Here is a 21085-nt window from a genome sequence, read left to right as displayed (position 1 = left end):
CAACAAAAAGTTTTAAAATTTCTTTTCCCAGTAGATGCCTTTTCCAATCCAAATGTATTTACTTTTTAATAAGGAGCCAAGGCAATCAAAACAGGTTATTAGCTATCAAACCCAAGGAAAAATAATTAAAAATGCAACAATGCACACACAGTTATCAGAAGTAAGAAAAGTTAAAGTGAAAATAAAAGTTAAAAGAATATACGATTAAGTCCTTTGCTTGTCCTTGAGGCATAGATTGTTGAATGTTGAATGTGGTCGTTTGAAGTTAGCTGGCTCCCTTTAAGAGAGAGGAGAGAGAGAGAGAAAGAAAAAGAAAGAGAGAGAGAGATGGGGTTATTTAACCCTCTACAGGGGTTTGTATGTCTGTTGAGTATCTGGATGGTTAGAAGTTCCCATTGTTTTTACTGTTGATTAAAATTCAGCACTTTCCATTTTTTATTTCTTCCTTAGTTGGAGTGTTGGGTTTTGCTGTCTGTAGCTTTCCTTTGAAATGTTCTCTTCACACTTCCTTTTGGAAGAGGTTCTTGTTTGCTTCTCTCACCTTCACCTTGGAAGGTGGCCTCACATTTTAAAGCAGTTTGCTGTCTCATTCTTTAAAGTATCAAATTTCCAGTAGGTTGAAAGTTTTTTTGAAAATCAATTTTTCAAAAATAAAGAGTCATTTTCATGACAATATGAAGAAATGAAAATCAAGAACCTAGAGTGGCAAGAGAAAATCACAGTTCCCACAAAGGAGCATGAAGAGTCTCAGAAACAATTAGCAGAAGTGAAATTGCAGAATCTGAGCTTGAAAGATAGCACAGAGAAATTAGGCTCTGCTCACATGCGAGAGATGAGTTTCCGAATGGAAAACGGGAACTGATGAGAACACTGGAGTGTAGCTCACAGGACATAGAACACTTGAAACGGGCCTTGAAATGCCGAAATGATAAACTTGTAGAAGAAATTTAACAAAGATAGATCTTCAATTAGAATTTGATATACTTCAAGCATCAGAAATCTCTATTATGTATTGTAAAAAATGCCTGGAACAGAAGTGGAATTGCTGATGAATCAAAACTGTCGGTTGAATGCAGAATTAACCACCAAAACTGATTAACAACCAAAATTGAGTTCCTCAGGGTAGTGTCCGCGGCCCAACCATCTTCAACTGCTTCATCAATGATCTTCCTTCTATCATAAGGTCAGAAGTGGGGATGTTCGCTGATGATTTCACAATGTTCAGCGCCATTCGCATGTCCGCATGCAGCAAGACCTGGACAATATCCAGACTTGGGCTGACAAGTGGCAAGTAACATTCGCGCCACACAAGTGTCAGGCAATGACAGTGTCACATGAGCTGAAACATATCACTGAACTTTAATAAAAATTTTTATTAAACTTATAAGCCCTTCATGAAACCTCATCCCACCTGTGGAACAATAAGAGAGAATCTAACCATTGCCCCATGACATTCAATGGCATTATTAATCGCTGAATCCCCCACTATCAACATCCTGGGGGTTACCATCAACCAGAAACTGAACTGGACTAGCCATATAAATACTGTGGCTACAAAAGCAGGCCAGAGGCTGGGAATCCTCTGGAGAGTAACTCACCTCCTGACTCCCCAAATGTTATCCATCATCTACAAGGCACCAGTCAGGACTGTGACGGAATGTTCCCCAATTGCCTGGATGAGTGCAGCTCCGGCAACACTCAAGAAGCTTGACACCATCCAGGACAAAGCAGCACACTTTATTAGCACCCCATCCACAAATATTCACTCCCTCCACCACTGACGCACAGTAGCAGCAGTGTGTACCGTCCACAAGATGCACTGCAGGAACTCACCAAGGCTCCTTGGACAGCACCTTCCAAACACACGACCACTACCATCTAGAAGGACGAGGGCAGTAGATACATGGGAACACCACCACCTGGAACTTCCCCTCCAAGTCACTCACCATCCTCACTTGGAAATATATCACCGTTCCTTCACTGTCGCTGGGTCAAAATCCTGGAACTCCCTTCCTAACAGCACTGTGGGTGTACCTACACCACATGGACTGCAGCGGTTCAAGAAGGCAGCTCACCACCACCTTCTCAAGGATAACTAGGGACGTGCAGCAAATGCTGACCCAGCCAGCGAAGCCCACATACCGTAAAATGAATGAAAAAAAATTAAATTCTTGAACTTCGATCTAATTTGAAGAACATGAAAGATGAGATGTGCTGTATGGAAGATCCAGACTTTGAAAGCAGAAAAGGAAATTCTAAGGAACAGACTGAAGATTTAATAAGTGAATCAAATGACTCTAAGGAGCAGTCAGTGGCCGTGGAAAAAAGATTCCAAAAGGGGGTTGTTTGACTCTGCAGGTAACTTTGAAACAAAGACAACTAAACTCACCAGGGTAGTTGCTGAGCTGAATGAAAAGATTCATAAGCTTGATAAACAACTGGAACTTGAGAGAGTAATCAAATCTTTGCGTAAAATTGTGAAGCAAGTGGGAATGAAGTGAAATGTAAACTCACATGAAGATCACGGTGAGCCACTGAAAATTTAAACACTAGGTTCGTACCAAGAATGAATGGAATGAGCATTCTCTCCAAAAAGAATGGGATAAGCTGGTGGTCCTCGAGCAGACCAGATGGGGAATTGACAAGGAGGTCTTCAACTCCAAGGAGTGGAGGAAGCAAATTTAAAAAGACAGCCAAGTGGCAGAAAGACAACGTACAACACAGCCTCCAAATCAACAAAGTTTACCCAAATAAACAGAGCCTCCCCACTCTATCAAATATAACCAGATCTGTAAAAATCGTTAAGCCTCCAGACTCCTCGAATCTGTAAAGTCAAAGATTTGGTGGGGGAAGTGGGGGTGGGGGGGGGGGGGGGGGTGGTGGAGAAGGGGTAGCATAATGATAATGTAAATACGTTGGGTAAACGTGATTGCAATGTAAATATGTTGGGTAAAGACTTTGGGGAGATGTAGTATAACGGTATATGGCATAGCAAGGGTTAATGTGGGACTGGGAAACAGTACCACCCACAGTGTGATGTAAAGAGACACATGACTTGAGACTGGAGAGAGTTGTGGACTGGACAGAGACTTGTGTAGAAGCAAACATGGAGTTAGCTCCTAGCAAGGACTATACCCTGTATATAGGGACATAGTTATGAGCTATCAGTAAATACTGAGACCTGAATCTTCCATTCGGCGAGTGGGGGTGGGCCCTGCACGCTGACGTGTAAAATGACGTGCGGTGATGTCGGGCGTGCGTCCCGACGTCACCGCGCGTCATTCCAATCTTTAGTTCGGCAGGTACGTACCGGAGTCGACTGCACACCCGCCGAACTGTCAAAGGCCTATTAAGGCCATTATTAAACTAATTGAGGTACTTCTCTGGGTGGCCCGTCCGAACTTAAGGTTGGCGGGCAGGCAAAGAGCCCAGACAGTCTTCGTATTTTTCATGGAACCTCATCCACGGGCGGGATGAGGTTTCATGAAGGGTTTATAAGTTTAATAAAAAATTTTATTAAAATTAATTGACATGTCCCAGCTCATGTGACACTGTCACATGAGGGGACATGCCTGAAATTTAAAAAAATTATTTTATTCAATTTTCATAATCAAAGTAATCTCCCTGCGGCAACTCTGTGCCTCAGGGAGATTTCTGCGCTCTTTCGTGCGCATGTGCGTGTCACGCTTGGTGGGCCTTAATTGGCCCACCCATGCAAAATGGCGTGCCGATCATGGGTGGTAAACGGCAACGCGCCTGCCTGCGCCCGCGCCCAAACCGCCCACCCGACAGGGAGTAAAATTGTCCTGAGTGTTCAACCATATAAAACTTAGAACCTTTTTGTGAGACCTATGGAACATACAACAGTAACCATTCAAGATTCTGGGTGACAAGCGAATGAATGAATTTAATCAGGTTATTGCGCAATATGTATTATTTAAAATTCTTTCTTTGCTTAAACCCTTACTTTGAATATTAAAAATTTCAGTTACTGAGGAAAATGGCACATTAAAACTGTTTTCAAAAACTGTTGAATAATTCAGTTGGCGATGGTGAAGTATAACATCTTCTGTCCATTATAAACTTTCACGTAAAAGTGCAACATGAAGTAATGCTTGTGAAAATCAAGTGTGTGCTGAGCACAGGATTTTCAAAAACAACTGAATATTAATGATAATATTGTGTCAGGCCAACTCGAGGTGTATTCTGGAATTATTCGCTGATTGTCATTTCTCCTCTTCATGTTTAAGTTACATGTTTATGACAGAAGCCTAGTGAATATGTAAATACAGTTTGATCACCCAGCAAGTGTAGATGCAGCCATGGAGGTGGAGCCAGTCACAACACATTTCTGACCCCGTGCAATTAAGTTACTTGGTACCTGGCACAGAATGTGATGGAGCCTCGCACAGTCTGGATCCTCAGTGACTTCTCAGTCTCTTCAGCAGGCACTCTGCTCACCTGACAACACAACAAACGAGGGAATCAGAATGATTCACAGCTGCCTTCCCATTCACACTGAGCAATATTCCAATGTATACCAACACATCACTCAGTAACAGTCCAGACTCGACTCCAGCTTTGACCCAAAACCAACCCTCCTCATCCCTCCAAACCTCCACATCCCCCACCCCCCCACAAAATCCCTCATCTGTCCCCATCTCCCATATCCTCTCCCTGATCCATTCCAACACACTCCATCCAACTTCCTCTAATCCAATACACCATGTTATCCTCCACCTCCAGTGTACACCCCATTTCCCCCTCTACTTCCAGTGTACACCCAGTTTCCCCCCCTGCTTCCAGTGTATACCCCATTTCCCCTCCGGAGACGGTGTACATCCCATTTCCCCTCCATCTCCAGTATACACCCCATTTCCCCTCTGCCTCCAGTATACACCCTGTTTCCCCCTCTCGCTCCAGTGTACATGTAGATTAGGTGAATCAGATTGCAAAGGTAGCCTGGAAAATGAGATCACGGTGTATTTGTGGCAATTTCTTAGAGCAATATGGTCTAAAGCCAATCAGGGAGCAGACTATTCTGTATCTCTTAATGTGCAATGAGACAGAATTAATCAATAACCTCATGGTAAAGGAGCCTCTAGGTGACAGTGATCAAAACATGATAGAATTTCACATGCAGTTTGAAGGAGAGAAGAGTGGGTCTGAGGCTAGTGTTTTAAACCTAAATAAAAGGTATGAAGGCAGAGCTAGCTAAGGTGATTTTTTTCCCTCTCTTTCATGAGACATGTGCCTCATTGTCTAGGCCAGCATTTATTGCCCATCCCTAATTGCCCAGGAGAAGGTGGTGGTGAGCTGCCTTCTTGAACCACTGCAGTCCATGTAGTGTAGGTAGGGGTGTAGATACACCCCTATTGCTGTTAGGGAAGGGGTTCCAGAATTTTGACCCAGCAACAGTGAAGGAAAAGCAATATATTTCCAAGTCAGGATGATATGTGGCTTGGAGGGGAACTTGCAGATGGTGGGGTTCCCATGTATCTGCTGCCCTTGTCCTTCTAGATAGTAGTGGTCATGGGTTTGGAAGGTGCTGTCAAAGGAGTCTTGGTGAATTCCTGCAGTGCATCTTGTAGATGGTATGCACTGCTGCCACTGTGCATCGGTGGTGGAGGGAGTGAATGTTTGTGGTTGTGGTGCCTATCAAGCGGGCTGCTTTGTCCTGGATGTCGTTGAGCTTCTTGAGTGTTGTGGGAGTTTCACTCATCAAAGCAAGTGGGGAGTATTCCATCACACTCCTGACTTGTGCCTTGTAGATGGTGAACAGGCTTTGGGGAGTCAGGAGGTGAGTTGCTCGCTGTAGGATTCCCAGCCTCTGACCTGCTCTCATAGCCACAGTATTTATATGGCTAGTCCAGTTCAGTTTCTGGTCAATGGTAACCCAAAGGATGTTGGTAGTGGGGGATTCAGCGATGGTCATGCCATTGAATGTCAAGGGGCGATGGTTATATTTTCTCTTGTTGGAGGTGGTCATCGCCTGGCATTTGTGTGGCACAAATGTTACTGAGAAACTAGATTAAAAGGTAAGACAGTAAAGACAGTAGAGATATAGTGGCAGACTTTTAACAAGATACCAATAACTCTCAGTAAAGAAGGAAGACTCTTTGAGAAGGATGCATCACCCGTGGCTAAATAGGAATTTAAGGATTGTATCACATTGAAAAAAACACTGTACAAATCTGTAAAGACTAATGGTAGATCAGATTTTTTAAAAAAGGGAGAAATAGAGTCTGAGAGAAAGCTAGCTAGAAATACAAAAGCAGGTGGTAAGAGATTCTACAAGTATTTAAATAGGAAAAGAGTAACTAAAGCTAGTGTTGGTCCTTTAGAGGGAGAATCTGGGGAATTGATCACAGAAAACAAAGAAATATCAGAGGCGTTGAGCAGGTATTTTATGTCTGTCTTCCCTGCAGAAGACTTAGAAAACTTCCAAAAGATACTTGAAAATCAAGAGGTGAATGGGAGAGGGGAACTTAAAGCAATCACCATCACTAGGGAAAAGGTGCTAGGAAAACTATTAGACCTAAAGGCTGACAAATCCCCAGGACCAGATGGACAGCATCTTAGGGTCTTAAAAGAAGTGGCTGCAGAGATAGTAGCTGCATTGGTTACAATCTTCCGAAATTTCTGAGATTCTGGAAGAGTCCCAGTGGATTGGAAACTAGCTAATATAACACCTTTATCCAATAAAGGAGGGAGGCAGAAAGCAGGAAACTACAGGCTATTTAGCCCAACATCTGTCATTGGGAAATTGCTAGAATCCATTTTTAAGCAGGATACTGTAGGGGAACCTGTAGATGTACTGTACTTGGACTTCCAAAAGGCATTTGATAAGGTGCCACATCAAAGGTTACTACACAAGATGGTACTACACAAGATGTACATGGTATGGGGGGTAACATATTAACATGGATAAAGGATTGGTTAGCTAACAGGAGACAGAGAGTAAGGATAGATGGGTCTTTTTTGGGTTGGCAAGCTGTAACAAATGGAATGTCACAGGGATCAGTGCTGGGGCCTCAACCATTTACAATTTATATCAATGATTTGGATGAAGGGACAAAATGTATGGTAGCTACATTTGCCCATGATGCCAAGATAGACAGGAAAGTAAGTTCTGCAGAGGAGGTAGAGAATCTGCAATGGGATATAGACAGGTTATGTGAGTGGGCAAAAAATTGGCAGATGGAGTATAATGTGGGAAAATGTGAACTTGTCCACTTTGGCAGGAAGAATAGAAAAGCTAGTTAAATGGAGAGGGATTGCAGAACCCAGTGGTACTGAGGGATCTGGGTGTCCTGGTACATGAATCACAAAGTTAGTATGCAGGTACAACAAGTGATTAGGAAGGCAAATAGAATGTTGGCCTTTATTGCAAGGGGAATGGAATATAAAAGTAAGGAGTTTTACTGTAGCTGTACAGGGCCTTGGTGAGGCCACATCTGGAATGCTGAGTACAGTGATAAAAACAAAAAGCTAAAAGCTACTGCAGATGCTGGAAATCCAAAACAAAAACAGAATTACCTGGAAAAACTCAGCAGGTCTGGCAGCATCGGTGGAGAAGAAATCAGTTAACGTTTCGGGTCTTCATGACCCTTCGGCAGAACTGAGTATAGTTAGGAGAGGGGTGAAATATAAGCTGGTCTAAGGTGGGGGGGGGCGGGGGGAGAGAGAAGTTGAGGATGTGGTGATTGTGGAGATAAGCAAGCAGTGATAGGAGCAGATAATCAAAAGATGTCACAGACAGAAGGATCAAAGAGGTGTTGTCTAAGAAAAGTGCTAATTAAGAATGGAAGACAGGACACTCAAGGTACAGCTCTAGTGGGGGTGGGGTGGAAAGACTAAAAAAGTTTTAGTTTTAGATTTAAAAATAATGGAAATAGGTGGGAAAAGAAGAATCTATATAAATTATTGAAAAAAAAGGGAGGGGGGAGAAACGGGGTGGGGATGGGGGGAGGGGGAGTTTAAGATCTAAAATTGTTGAATTCAATATTCAGCCCGGAAGGCTGTACAGTGCCTAGTCGGAAGATGAGGTGCTGTTCCTCCAGTTTGCGTTGGGCTTCACTGGAACAATGCAGCAAGCCAAGGACAGACATGTGGGCAAGAGAGCAGGGTGGAGTGTTAAAATGGCAAGCGACAGGGAGGTTTGGGTCTTTCTTGCGGACAGACCGCAGGTGTTCTGCAAAGTGGTCGCCCAGTTTACGTTTGGTCTCTCCAATGTAGAGGAGACCGCATTGGGAGCAACGAATGCAGTAGACTAAGTTGGGGGAAATGCAAGTGAAATGCTGCTTCACTTGAAAGGAGTGTTTGGGCCCTTGGACGGTGAGGAGTGAGGAAATGAAGGGGCAGGTGTTGCATCTTCTGCGTGGGCATGGGGAGGTGCCATAGGTGGGGGTTGAGGAGTAGGGGGTGATGGAGGAGTGGACCAGGGTGTCCCGGAGGGAACGATTCTCCGCCTCCGCCCCGTTCCTCATCCTCCGCCTCCGCCCCGTTCCTCCGCCTCCGCCCCGTTCCTCCGCCTCCGCCTCTCCGCCTCGTTTCTCCGCCTCCGCCCCGTTTCTCCACCCCCGCCCCGTTTCTCCGCCTCCGCCCCGCCCCGTTTCTCCGCCTCCGCCCCGCCCCGTTTCTCCGCCTCCGCCCCGTTTCTCCGCCTCCGCCCCGTTTCTCCGCCTCCGCCCCCGCCCCGTTTCTCCGCCTCCGCCCCCGCCCCGTTTCTCCGCCTCCGCCCCCGCCCCGCTTCTCCGCCTCCGCCCCCGCCCCGCTTCTCCGCCTCCGCCCCCGCCCCGCTTCTCCGCCTCCGCCCCCGCCCCGCTTCTCCGCCCCCGCCCCGCTTCTCCGCCTCCGCCCCCGCCCCGCTTCTCCGCCTCCGCCCCCGCCCCGCTTCTCCGCCTCCGCCCCCGCCCCGCTTCTCCGCCTCCGCCCCCGCCCCGCTTCTCCGCCTCCGCCCCCGCCCCGCTTCTCCGCCTCCGCCCCGCTTCTCCGCCTCCGCCTCCGCCCCGCTTCTCCGCCTCCGCCTCCGCCCCGCTTCTCCGCCTCCGCCTCCGCCCCGTTTCTCCGCCTCCGCCCCGTTTCTCCGCCTCCGCCCCGTTTCTCCGCCTCCGCCCCGTTTCTCCGCCCCGTTTCTCCGCCCCGTTTCTCCGCCCCGTTTCTCCGCCCCGTTTCTCCGCCCCGTTTCTCCGCCCCGTTTCTCCGCCCCGTTTCTCCGCCCCGTTTCTCCGCCTCCGCCCCGTTTCTCCAGCTGTCTCCAATGTTTATGTTGTTTGAAATGTGCTTCCTTCGAGTTTTTCTGCAATCTCATTTGTCCAAATGGTTTAATATATCCAGCGAAGGTTGAAACTGTAATTAACATGGTGCTGAGAACAAACCAATTGGTTCTCCAGTATCTGGGGGAGGAGTCAAATAAAAGCCAACCTAAAAATTTTAAGTTTCGAATGTGGTTCAAGATTCTCAGCACTTTGATATAGCAGGAAAAGATTATAATGGGATGTCTAGTTTAGTTATCCATTCCATGGCCTTGGAGATACTGAGTGAGTTGAGAAGGTGCCTCCTGGAGCTGATTGCACTGGGCACTTTGATCTGATGCATTCCATGGTCTGGGACTCTGGGTTCTCCTTCAGCTAATGGAGCTTTGTGTGTGCCCTGGCCAGATTCAGTTGAATGCTGTCTACTATTTTTTGGAAGCTGGAAGTTCGGGACCTCTGTTCTTGGGTTACTGATGAGGTGTTCTCTTTTAAAGCTGCAGGCATCCCAGGATTCTGACCGTCTGCATACTGGGTTAATACCAGCTGCACAAATATTATCGGCTGTGTCCCAGGGTAGCTGACAGGGTTTGAAATGCTTTCTTGGTGGGTTTTCCAAGAGTTTGTGACTCTGAAGGTCATAGTTCCTCATGACATTTTCCATCTCACACAGCAAAATGGTGTCACAATGAATGGCAGGCGGGTCAATAGGGCCAGCAGCAGGAGCCACTAAGAAGGACTGGACATAAGCCTCCTGACATCGTCCTCATGGTAATATATGGCTGGATGGCTACGACTGTAGTGTGATGGCTGCAAGAACATGAAACAGAACAGTGCTCCACAGCACAGTGGACTGCAGCCACTGGTGTGCTATGAAGAGTTCTGGCTGTGATGCCTTTCCAGAATAGGTTTCCCCTAGTTTAGATTTTTTGGCTGGTGTTGATAAGATGCAGGGATTCGGGGAGAGTCCGCTCTGGGGGACATGAATAAGTCATCTTCTATAGGAGAAACACTGAGTTTCTTTCGTGTGTGTGTATGTGTGTGTGTATGTATATGTGCGCGCATGTGTGCAGCTGATTACAGTGTGTGTGTGCACGCGCGTGTGTAGCTGATTACAGTGTGTGTGCGCGCGCATGTCTAGCTGATTACAGTGTGTGGGCGTGCGTGTGTGTAGATGATTAGAGTGTGTGTGTGCGCGCAAGTAGCTGATTACAGCATGTTTGTGTGTAGCTGATTACAGTGTGTGTGCGCATGTGTAGCTGATTACAGTGTATGTGTGCGCGCGCGCGCGCGTGTAGCTGATTACAGTGTGTATGTGTGCGTGTGTAGCCGATTACAGTGTGTATGTGTGTGTGTGAGTGTGTAGCCAATTACAATGTGCGTGTGTGCGTGTGTAGCCGATTACAGTGTATATGTGTGTGCATGTAGCCGATTACAGTGCGAGTGTGTGTGTGGACGCGTATGTGTAGCTGATTACAGTGTGTGTGTGTGTGTGTGTGTGCGCACGCGTGTAGCTGATCACAGTGTGTGCACGCGTGTAGCTGATTAGTGTGTGTATGTGCGCATATGTGTGTAGCTGATTACAGTGTGTGTGCGCGCGCGCGCGTGTAGCTGATTACAGTGTGTGCGCGCGTGTGTAGCTGATTACAGCGTGTGTGTGTGTAGCTGATTACAGCGTGTGTGTGTGTAGCTGATTAGTGTGTGTGTAGCTGATTACAAAGTGTGTGTGGGCGTGTGTGCGTAGCTGATTACAGTGCGTGTGTGTGCGTACGTGTGTAGCAGATTACAGTGCGTGTATGCGTGTGTAGCTGATTACATTCCATGTGTGTGCGCGCGTGTGTTACCGATTACAGTGTGTGCGCGCGCGCGTGTATAGCAGATAACAGTGTGTGTCTATGCGCGTGTGTAGCTGCTTACAGTGTGAGCGTGTGTAGCTGCTTACAGTGTGAGCGTGTGTAGCTCATTATAGTGTGTGTGTGCGTGCACGCACGTGTGTAGCTGATTACAGTGTGTGCACGCGCGTGTGAAGCTGATTACAGTGTGTGCACGCGCGCGTGAAGCTGATTACAGTGTGTGTGTGCACGCGCGTGTAGCTGATCACAGTGTGTGTGTGTACACGCGTGTGTAGCTGATCACAGTGTGTGTGTGTACACGCGTGTGTAGCTGATCACAGTGTGTGTGTGCGTAGCAGATTACAGTCTGTGTGTGTGTGTGTATGCGTGCGTAGCATATTACAGTGCGTGTGTGTGTGTGTGTGCGTAGCAGATTACAATGCGTGTGTGTGTGTGCGCGTGTGTAGTAGATTACAGTGCATGTGTGCGCGTACGTGTGTAGCAGATTACAGTGCGTGTGTGTGCGTACGTGTGTAGCAGATTACAGTGCGTGTGTGTGCGTACGTGTGTAGCAGATTACAGTGCGTGTGTGTGCGTACGTGTGTAGCAGATTACAGTGCGTGTGTGTGCGTACGTGTGTAGCAGATTACAGTGCGTGTGTGTGCGTACGTGTGTAGCAGATTACAGTGCGTGTATGCATGTGTAGCTGATTAGAGCGCGTGTATGCATGTGTAGCTGATTACAGCGTGTGTGAGTAGCTGATTACATTCCGTGTGTATGTGTGCGTGTGTTGCCGATTACAGTGTGTGCGCGCATATATAGCAGATAACAGTGTGTCTGTGCGCGTGTGAACCTGATTACAGTGTGAGCGTGTGTAGCTGATTACAGTGTGAGTGTGTGTAGCTGATTACAGGGTGTGCGTGTGTAGCGGATGACAGCGGGTGTGTGAGCGTGCGCACGTGTAGCTGATCACAGCGCGTGTGTGCGTGTGCGCGCGTGTAGCTGATGACAGTGCATGTGTGAATGTGCGCGCGTGTAGCTGATGACAGTGCGTGTGTGTGCGCGTGTGGCTGATGACAGCGCGCGCGTGTGCGCGTGTGCGGCTGAAGACAGCGCACGTGTGTGCGTCTTAGCGTGCCACGTCTGTCAGATGACAGTGTGCGCGTGTGCGGTGCGCGCCACGTCAGTCTGATGATAGTGCACACGCGTGTGTCTGATTACAGTGCATGAGTGTGTGTCTGATTACAGTGTGTGTGTATGCGTGTGTCTGATTACAGTGTGCGGGTGTGTCTGATTACAGTGTGTGTGTGTGTGTGTGTGTATGTCTAATTAGAGAGTGTGCGTGTGTCTGATTACTGTGTGTGTATGTGTGCGTGTGTCTGACTAATTAGAGAGTGTGCGTGTGTCTGACTAATTAGAGAGTGTGCGTGTGTCTGATTACAGTGTGTGCGTGTGCGTGTCTGTATGTCTGATTACAGTGTGTGCGTGTGCGTGTCTGACTAATTACAGTGTGTGCGTGTGCGTGTCTGACTAATTACAGTGTGTGCGTGTGCGTGTCTGACTAATTACAGTGTGTGCGTGTGCGTGTCTGACTAATTACAGTGTGTGCGTGTGCGTGTCTGACTAATTAGAGAGTGTGCGTGTGTCTGACTAATTAGAGAGTGTGCGTGTGTCTGATTACAGTGTGTGCGTGTGCGTGTCTGTATGTCTGATTACAGTGTGTGCGTGTGCGTGTCTGACTAATTACAGTGTGTGCGTGTGCGTGTCTGACTAATTACAGTGTGTGCGTGTGCGTGTCTGACTAATTAGAGAGTGTGCGTGTGCGTGTTTGACTAATTAGAGAGTGTGCGTGTGCGTGTCTGACTAATTAGAGAGTGTGCGTGTGTTTGATTACAGTGCGTGCGTGTGCGTGTCTGTATGTCTGATTACAGTGCGTGCGTGTGCGTGTCTGTATGTCTGATTACAGTGCGTGCGTGTGCGTGTCTGTATGTCTGATTACAGTGCGTGCGTGTGCGTGTCTGTATGTCTGATTACAGTGCGTGCGTGTGCGTGTCTGTATGTCTGATTACAGTGCGTGCGTGTGCGTGTCTGTATGTCTGATTACAGTGCGTGCGTGTGCGTGTCTGTATGTCTGATTACAGTGCGTGCGTGTGCGTGTCTGTATGTCTGATTACAGTGCGTGCGTGTGCGTGTCTGTATGTCTGATTACAGTGCGTGCGTGTCTGTATGTCTGATTACAGTGCGTGCGTGTCTGTATGTCTGATTACAGTGCGTGCGTGTCTGTATGTCTGATTACAGTGCGTGCGTGTGCGTGTCTGTATGTCTGACTAATTAGAGAGTGTGCGTGTGTCTGACTAATTAGAGAGTGTGCGTGTGTCTGACTAATTAGAGAGTGTGCGTGTGTCTGACTAATTAGAGAGTGTGCGTGTGTCTGACTAATTAGAGAGTGTGCGTGTGTCTGACTAATTACAGTGTGTGCGTGTGCGCGTGTCTGATTAGAGTGTGCGCGCGCGCGTGCGTCTGATTACAGTGTGCGCGCGCGCGTGCGTCTGATTACAGTGTGCGCGCGCGCCTGATTACAGTGTGCGCGCGCGCCTGATTACAGTGTGCGCGCGCGCCTGATTACAGTGTGCGCGCGCGCGCCTGATTACAGTGTGCGCGCGCGCGCCTGATTACAGTGTGCGCGCGCGCGCCTGATTACAGTGTGCGCGCGCGCGCGCCTGATTACAGTGTGCGCGCGCGCGCGCCTGATTACAGTGTGCGCGCGCGCGCGCCTGATTACAGTGTGCGCGCGCGCGCGCCTGATTACAGTGTGCGCGCGCGCGCGCCTGATTACAGTGTGCGCGCGCGCGCGCCTGATTACAGTGTGCGCGCGCGCGCGCCTGATTACAGTGTGCGCGCGCGCGCGCCTGATTACAGTGTGCGCGCGCGCGCGCCTGATTACAGTGTGCGCGCGCGCGCGCCTGATTACAGTGTGCGCGCGCGCGCGCCTGATTACAGTGTGCGCGCGCGCGCGCCTGATTACAGTGTGCGCGCGCGCGCGCCTGATTACAGTGTGCGCGCGCGCGCGCCTGATTACAGTGTGCGCGCGCGCGCGCCTGATTACAGTGCGCGCGCGCGCGCCTGATTACAGTGTGCGCGCGCGCGCGCCTGATTACAGTGTGCGCGCGCGCCTGATTACAGTGTGCGCGCGCGCCTGATTACAGTGTGCGCGCGCGCCTGATTACAGTGTGCGCGCGCGCCTGATTACAGTGTGCGCGCGCGCCTGATTACAGTGTGCGCGCGCGCGCGCGCCTGATTACAGTGTGCGCGCGCGCGCGCCTGATTACAGTGTGCGCGCGCGCGCGCGCCTGATTACAGTGTGCGCGCGCGCGCGCGCCTGATTACAGTGTGCGCGCGCGCGCGCGCCTGATTACAGTGTGCGCGCGCGCGCGTCTGATTACAGTGTGCGCGCGCGCGCGTCTGATTACAGTGTGCGCGCGCGCGCGTCTGATTACAGTGTGCGCGCGCGCGCGTCTGATTACAGTGCGCGCGCGCGCGCGTCTGATTACAGTGCGCGCGCGCGCGCGTCTGATTACAGTGTGCGCGCGCGTCTGATTACAGTGTGCGCGCGCGCGCGTGTGATTACAGTGTGCGCGTGCGTGATTACAGTGTGCGCGTGCGCGTGTCTGATTACAGTGTGCGCGTGCGCGATTACAGTGTGCGCGTGCGTGTGTCTGTGATTACAGTGTGCGCGTGCGTGTGTGTGTGATTACAGTGTGTGCGTGCGTGTGTCTGATTAGTGTGTGCGTGCGTGTGCGTCTGATTAGTGTGTGTGTGTGTGCGCGCCTGATTACAGTGTGTGCGCGCCTGATTACAGTGTGCGCGCGCCTGATTACAGTGTGCGCGTGCGCGTGTGTGATTACAGTGTGCGCGTGCGCGTGTGTGATTACAGTGTGTGCGCGCCTGATTACAGTGTGTGCGCGCCTGATTACAGTGTGTGCGTGCGTGCCTGATTACAGTGTGTGCGTGCGTGCCTGATTACAGTGTGTGCGTGCGTGCCTGATTACAGTGTGTGCGTGCGTGCCTGATTACAGTGTGTGCGTGCGTGTCTGATTACAGTGTGTGTGTGCGTGTCTGATTACAGTGTGTGTGCGTGCGCGTCTGATTACAGTGTGTGTGTGTGCGCGCCTGATTACAGTGTGTGCGCGCCTGATTACAGTGTGCGCGCGCCTGATTACAGTGTGCGCGTGCGCGTGTGTGATTACAGTGTGCGCGTGCGCGTGTGTGATTACAGTGTGTGCGCGCCTGATTACAGTGTGTGCGCGCCTGATTACAGTGTGTGCGTGCGTGCCTGATTACAGTGTGTGCGTGCGTGCCTGATTACAGTGTGTGCGTGCGTGCCTGATTACAGTGTGTGCGTGCGTGCCTGATTACAGTGTGTGTGTGCGTGTCTGATTACAGTGTGTGTGTGCGTGTCTGATTACAGTGTGTGTGCGTGCGCGTCTGATTACAGTGTGTGTGCGTGCGCGTCTGATTACAGTGTGTGTGCGTGCGCGTCTGATTACAGTGTGTGTGTGTGCGTCTGATTACAGTGTGCGCGCGCGCCTGATTACAGTGTGCGCGCGCCTGATTACAGTGTGCGCGCGCCTGATTACAGTGTGCGCGCGCCTGATTACAGTGTGCGCGCGCCTGATTACAGTGCGCGCGCGCCTGATTACAGTGTGCGCGCGCCTGATTACAGTGCGCGCGCGCCTGATTACAGTGTGCGTGCGCCTGATTACAGTGTGCGTGCGCCTGATTAGTGCGTGTGTGTGTGTGCGCCTGATTACAGTGTTTGCGTGCGCGCGCCTGATTACAGTGTTTGCGTGCGCGCGCCTGATTACAGTGTTTGCGTGCGCGCGCCTGATTAGTGTTTGCGTGCGCGCGCCTGATTAGTGTTTGCGTGCGCGCGCCTGATTAGTGTTTGCATGCGCGCGCCTGATTACAGTGTGCGTGCGCGCTTGTGCGTCTGATTACAGTGTGTGTGCGCGCTTGTGCGTCTGATTACAGTGTGTGTGCACGCGTGTCTGATTAGTGTGCGTGTCTGATTACAGTGTGTGTGTGCGCGCTTCCCATACCCACCCGTCTCATGCCCTCTTAATCCCTCCGCACCCTCGCCCATCTCTCTGCATCCTCACCCTCCCCTCACAAACCCTCATATACCCACACTCTCTCCCAGCCCCCACAAACCCTCATATACCCACACTCTCTCCCACCCCTTGCAAACCGTCATATACCCACACTCACTCCCACCCTTTGCAAACCCTCATATACCCACACTCACTCCCACCCTTTGCAAACCCTCATATACCCACTCGCCCCATCCCCTCACAAACCCTCATAACCACACTCGCCCCCTCTATTCACAAACCCTCATATACCCACACTCTTCCCCCCAACAAACCCTCATATACCCACTCTCTCCCACCCCTCGCAAACCCTCATATACCCACACTTGCCCCCTCCCCTCACACACCCTCATATACCCACACTCGCCCCATCCCCTCACAAACCCTCATATACCCACACTCACTCCCACCCTTTGCAAACCCTCATATACCCACTCGCCCCATCCCCTCACAAACCCTCATAACTACACTCGCCCCCTCTATTCACAAACCCTCATATACCCACACTCTTCCCCCCAACAAACCCTCATATACCCACTCTCTCCCACCCCTCGCAAACCCTCATATACCCACACTTGCCCCCTCCCCTCACACACCCTCATATACCCACACTCGCCCCATCCCCTCACAAACCCTCATATACCCACACTCGCCCCATCCCCTCACAAACCCTCATATACCCACACTCGCCCCATCCCCTCACAAACCCTCATATACCCACACTCTCTCCCACCCCTCACAAACCCTCATATACCCACACTCTCTCCCACCCCTCACAAACCCTCATATAACCACACTGTCCTCTCTCCTCCCCTCACAAAACCTCAGCCATCACTTCCCCAAACCTGCCAGCAAAGCTAGAGCTCCCTTCAGCTTGGCACCAGTCTGCTGACCTTGCTCTACCCATCCAAGTGGTTGCTGAGCTTGTCAGTAATCTCCACTCAGATATGTTGGTTAACAGGTCATCTGCTGTCGTTTAGTCCACTTGCCTGGGTGGCAGGAGCACCCTAGATACCAGCCTAAAAGCAGCAGGCACATTGCCAGTTACTCACAAAAGGCTGCTCATAGCAGCTCAGAATCCCAGCAGCATCTTGTTCCTGGAGCAGGCAACTGTACCCAGCGTAAGTCGGGTCTATGACTCAGCAAACACTCCTTGACCAGCCGGATGGAGATGTGCTCTCACAGTGGCTGCTCGACAGCGCAGGGGCATGGGGCAGCAGAGAGAGGTCGTCATCTGGCCACAGGTTCCTTTGCAAGTTTTTTTTAAATACCTGAGTTCAGTTAAAGGTCAGAGCTTTGACAATCTATCTTGATGAGGGGGGCGGGCATGAGGTGTGGCGGACTGTGTGAGATCTGCTGCATGACCTGTGCTCTGCCCTGCTGAACAGGTGCCTCCTGTGCAAGTTCACCAGCTCCAGCATCTGAAACACAACTAGCTCAGTCAGCACTTCTGGAATGCCCAGGTAAGGCTTTCCTTGAGGGTAAATAATCCTCTCCATGACTGAGACATGGGTCTTGTTAGATTTCACCACCGTGTCATTTTGTACTGAATGAAAAGGAGGTAGTCATCCGGGATAACGGAGTAGGGCTTGTCCTCAATCAGTCAGCCACCAAGCCAATCATCTGCCCCTCAGTGGTAGCAGTCATGGGTTTGGAAGGTGCTGTCTAAGGTGCCTTGGTGAATTCCTGCAGTGCATCTTGTAGATGGTACACACTGCTGCTACTGTGCGTCAGTGGTGGAGGGAGTGAATGTTTGTGGATTTGGTGCCAGCCAAGTGGGCTGCTTTGTCCTGGACGGTGTCAAGATTCTTGTGTTGTTGGAGCTGCACTCATCCAGGGAAGTGGGGAGTATTCCATCACACTCCTGACTTGTGCCTTGTAGATGGTGGACAGGCATTGGGGATTCAGGAGGTGAGAGTCGCTCTCTGCAGAATTCTCAGCCTCTGACCTGCTCTTGAAGTCACAATTTTTAGATGGTTGATTTTGGTTTCAGTTCCCACCCTCCCCACTGTCTCTAATCTCTGCACTATTTCCTACCCAGCTCCTGTGGGAATCTGTCCCTTACCTTCATGCCCATCAATGGCAGTGTCTTGTTGAGTTGATATTTCCCACATTGCTGGGGCGCAGTGTACAGGAACATGTCACTCATCTGTGGAGGAGAATCAGACATCACTGGCCTTGCTGATCCATGATGCATGTAACCTCCAGTCACAGGCACATCCCTTGGCTTCCGATGCGAGAAATGATATGATCACCAGGCGAATGTCTACAGCACTGGGCATCTCCAGCACCAAACCAGAGAGCTGACGTAGTCACTGGGTGCCTGCCAGTGTCAAAAGGTCAAAGTGTAGCTGAGACCCAGGGAACTGTGGGGTGGGTGAGTGGTGGGGGTGGGGGGGGCGGGGGGGTAGCGTTTGCTAGGGGACCAGTTAGGGGGAGTTGAGGTGCAAGGGACAGGAGCTCCTTTATCAGTTTCAAACTAATCCCAATACCCCACTCATTCCCCATGACATCTGCTTCAATTAGTTTTCCAGGATTCTTTACAAGCTGTAAATGTCTTTGGCTCACACAATCTCAGAATTTTTATGGCAGGGAAAGAGGCCATTCGGCCCATCGTGACTGCCCCAGCTCTCCAAGTGAGCATTATTACTTAGTGCCATTGCCCTGCCTTTTCCCTGTACACCTGCACATAGATGATTATTTAAATAGAAACAAATACCATCTTGAATGCCTCGATTGAACCTGCCTGCACCACACTTCCAGGCAGAGTATTCCAGACCCGAACCACTCGTTGTGTGAAAAAGTTTTTTCACATCACACTTACTTCTTTTGCAAATCACTTTAAATCTGTGCCCTCTTGTTCTTGATCCGTTTACGAGTGGGAACAGCTTCTCCCCATCTACCCTGTCCAGCCCCCTCATGACTTTGAATGTCTATTAAATCTCCTCTTATCCTTCCTCTCTCCAAAGAGAACAGTCCCAACCTCTCCAATCTTATCCTCATAGCTGAAGTTTCTCATCCCTGGGAACATTTTTGTAAACCTCTTCTGCACTCTGTCCAATGTGTTCACATCCTTCCTATAATGTGACGCCCAGAACTGTACACAATATTCCAGCTGAGGTCTAACGAGTGTCTTAACCAAATTCAGCATAACCTCCTTGCTCTTGTACTCTATGCCCCTATTAATAAAGCCCAGGATGCTATATGCTTTATTAACTGCTCTCTCCACCTGTCCTGCCACCTTCAATGATCTATGCACATTTCCACCCAGGTCTTTCTGCTCCTGCACCCCCTTCAAAATTTAACCCCTTATTTTGTATTGTCTGTCCATGTTCTTCCTACCAAAATGCATCACCTCACACTTCTCCGCATTGAACTTCATCTGCCACCTATCTGCCCACTCCGACTTGTCTATGTCCTCTTGAAGTTCCACACCATCCTCCTTGCAGTTCACAACACTCCCATGCTTTGTACCATCTGCAAACTTTGAAATTGTCCCCTGCACACCAAGATCTAGATCATTAATATATATCAGGAAAAGCAAGGGCCCCAATACTGACCCCTGGGGAACTCCATGACAAACCTTCCTCCAGCTCGAAAAATATCCCTTGACCATTACTCTCTGCTTCCTAATTTTCAGCCAATTTTGCATCCCTGTTGCTACTGTCCCTTTTATTCCATGAGCAATAACTTTTCTCACAAGTCTGTTGTGTGGCACTATGTCAAATGCATTTTCAAAGTCCATGTACACCACATCAACAACATTACCCTCATCAGCCTTTTCTATTATTTCTTCAAAAAACTCCAGCTAGTTAGTTAAACACCATTTACCCTTTAGAGATCCATACTGGCTCTTCTTTATCAACCCATATCTTTCTATGTGACTATTAATTCTATCCCGAATAATTGTTTCTAGAATCTTGTCCACCACTGAAGTTAAACTGACTGGTCTGTAATTACTGGGCTTATCCTTACAACCTTTTTTGAACAAGGGCATAATGTTTGTAATTCTCCAGTCCTCTAGCACCACTCCTGAGTCTAGGGAAGACTGAAAGATTATGGCCAGTGTCCCTGCAATTTCTACACTCATTTCCTTCAATATCCTTGGATGTATCTCATCCGGTCCCACTGCCTTGTCAATTTTAAGTACCGACAGTCCATTCAACACTTCCTCCTTTTTAATTTTGAACCCTTCTAGTGACAGAGTTTCTTCGTCTGTCACCATGGACTGGGTAGCATCTACCTCCTTGGTAAAGACAGGTAAATGTATTCATTTAATACCTCAGGCATGGCCCCTTCATTCATGTGTAAATTCACTTTTAGGTCCCTAATCGATCCTACTTCTCCATCATCCTCTCTGGTAACGAACCCATTGTGTGCTCCAGAGACTTTGTGTAATGATATTTCTCAAAATCCCTCTCTTTATTCTGATATTTGTACCAATATCAGCAAAATAACAGAGGCTACTTTGGTTTGGAAGGAACTATTTAATGACAGGCATGAGGGGCAGGCCATTTCTCCAGGGCCAACAGCTAAGCGACCTCAGGAGAATGTCTGAGTCCCCCAACACCACTCTATTAACAGCTGCATCAATGTTCTCTCCCAGGCACACTCCTGGTTTGAATGGGCGTCAGCTCAGTAGATCCAGCATAAATATTTATCACAAACTTAGACTAATTTAATATCATAGAATTCAGGTGAGTCAACAGATCAAAATGAACCAAAATGGAATTACCAAGAAACAATGACGAGGCTGCAGTGTTTCCTCAGTCACCCTCAGCAGTGGTCCTTCCTTGACAAGCACCTAATGAGACAAAGGGTTTTGAGATTCCAGCTTTAACAAACTCAG

At 49.4% G+C, this 21085-nt stretch overlaps 1 protein-coding gene across 1 annotated transcript in view; it reads right to left on the bottom strand.

Annotated features, from left to right (window-relative positions):
- The window catches only part of LOC144681842 (FYVE, RhoGEF and PH domain-containing protein 5-like), a 236174-nt gene that overhangs the window by 40874 nt on the left and 174215 nt on the right, over window positions 1-21085 (bottom strand). Inside the window, exons 11-13 of the mRNA XM_078543880.1 lie at window positions 20972-21040; window positions 18302-18385; window positions 4382-4461 (exon numbers count right to left, since the gene is read on the bottom strand). Of these exons, the coding sequence (XP_078400006.1) occupies window positions 4382-4461; window positions 18302-18385; window positions 20972-21040 (233 nt within the window). The remainder of the gene's footprint in view (window positions 1-4381; window positions 4462-18301; window positions 18386-20971; window positions 21041-21085) is intronic.

The sequence above is a fragment of the Cetorhinus maximus genome, chromosome 6 (assembly GCF_964194155.1).
Source record: "Cetorhinus maximus chromosome 6, sCetMax3.hap1.1, whole genome shotgun sequence".
NCBI classification, from domain to species: Eukaryota; Metazoa; Chordata; class Chondrichthyes; order Lamniformes; family Cetorhinidae; genus Cetorhinus; species Cetorhinus maximus.
Note: the sequence above shows the minus strand (reverse complement) of the source record. Positions and strands in the feature narration are given on the sequence as shown.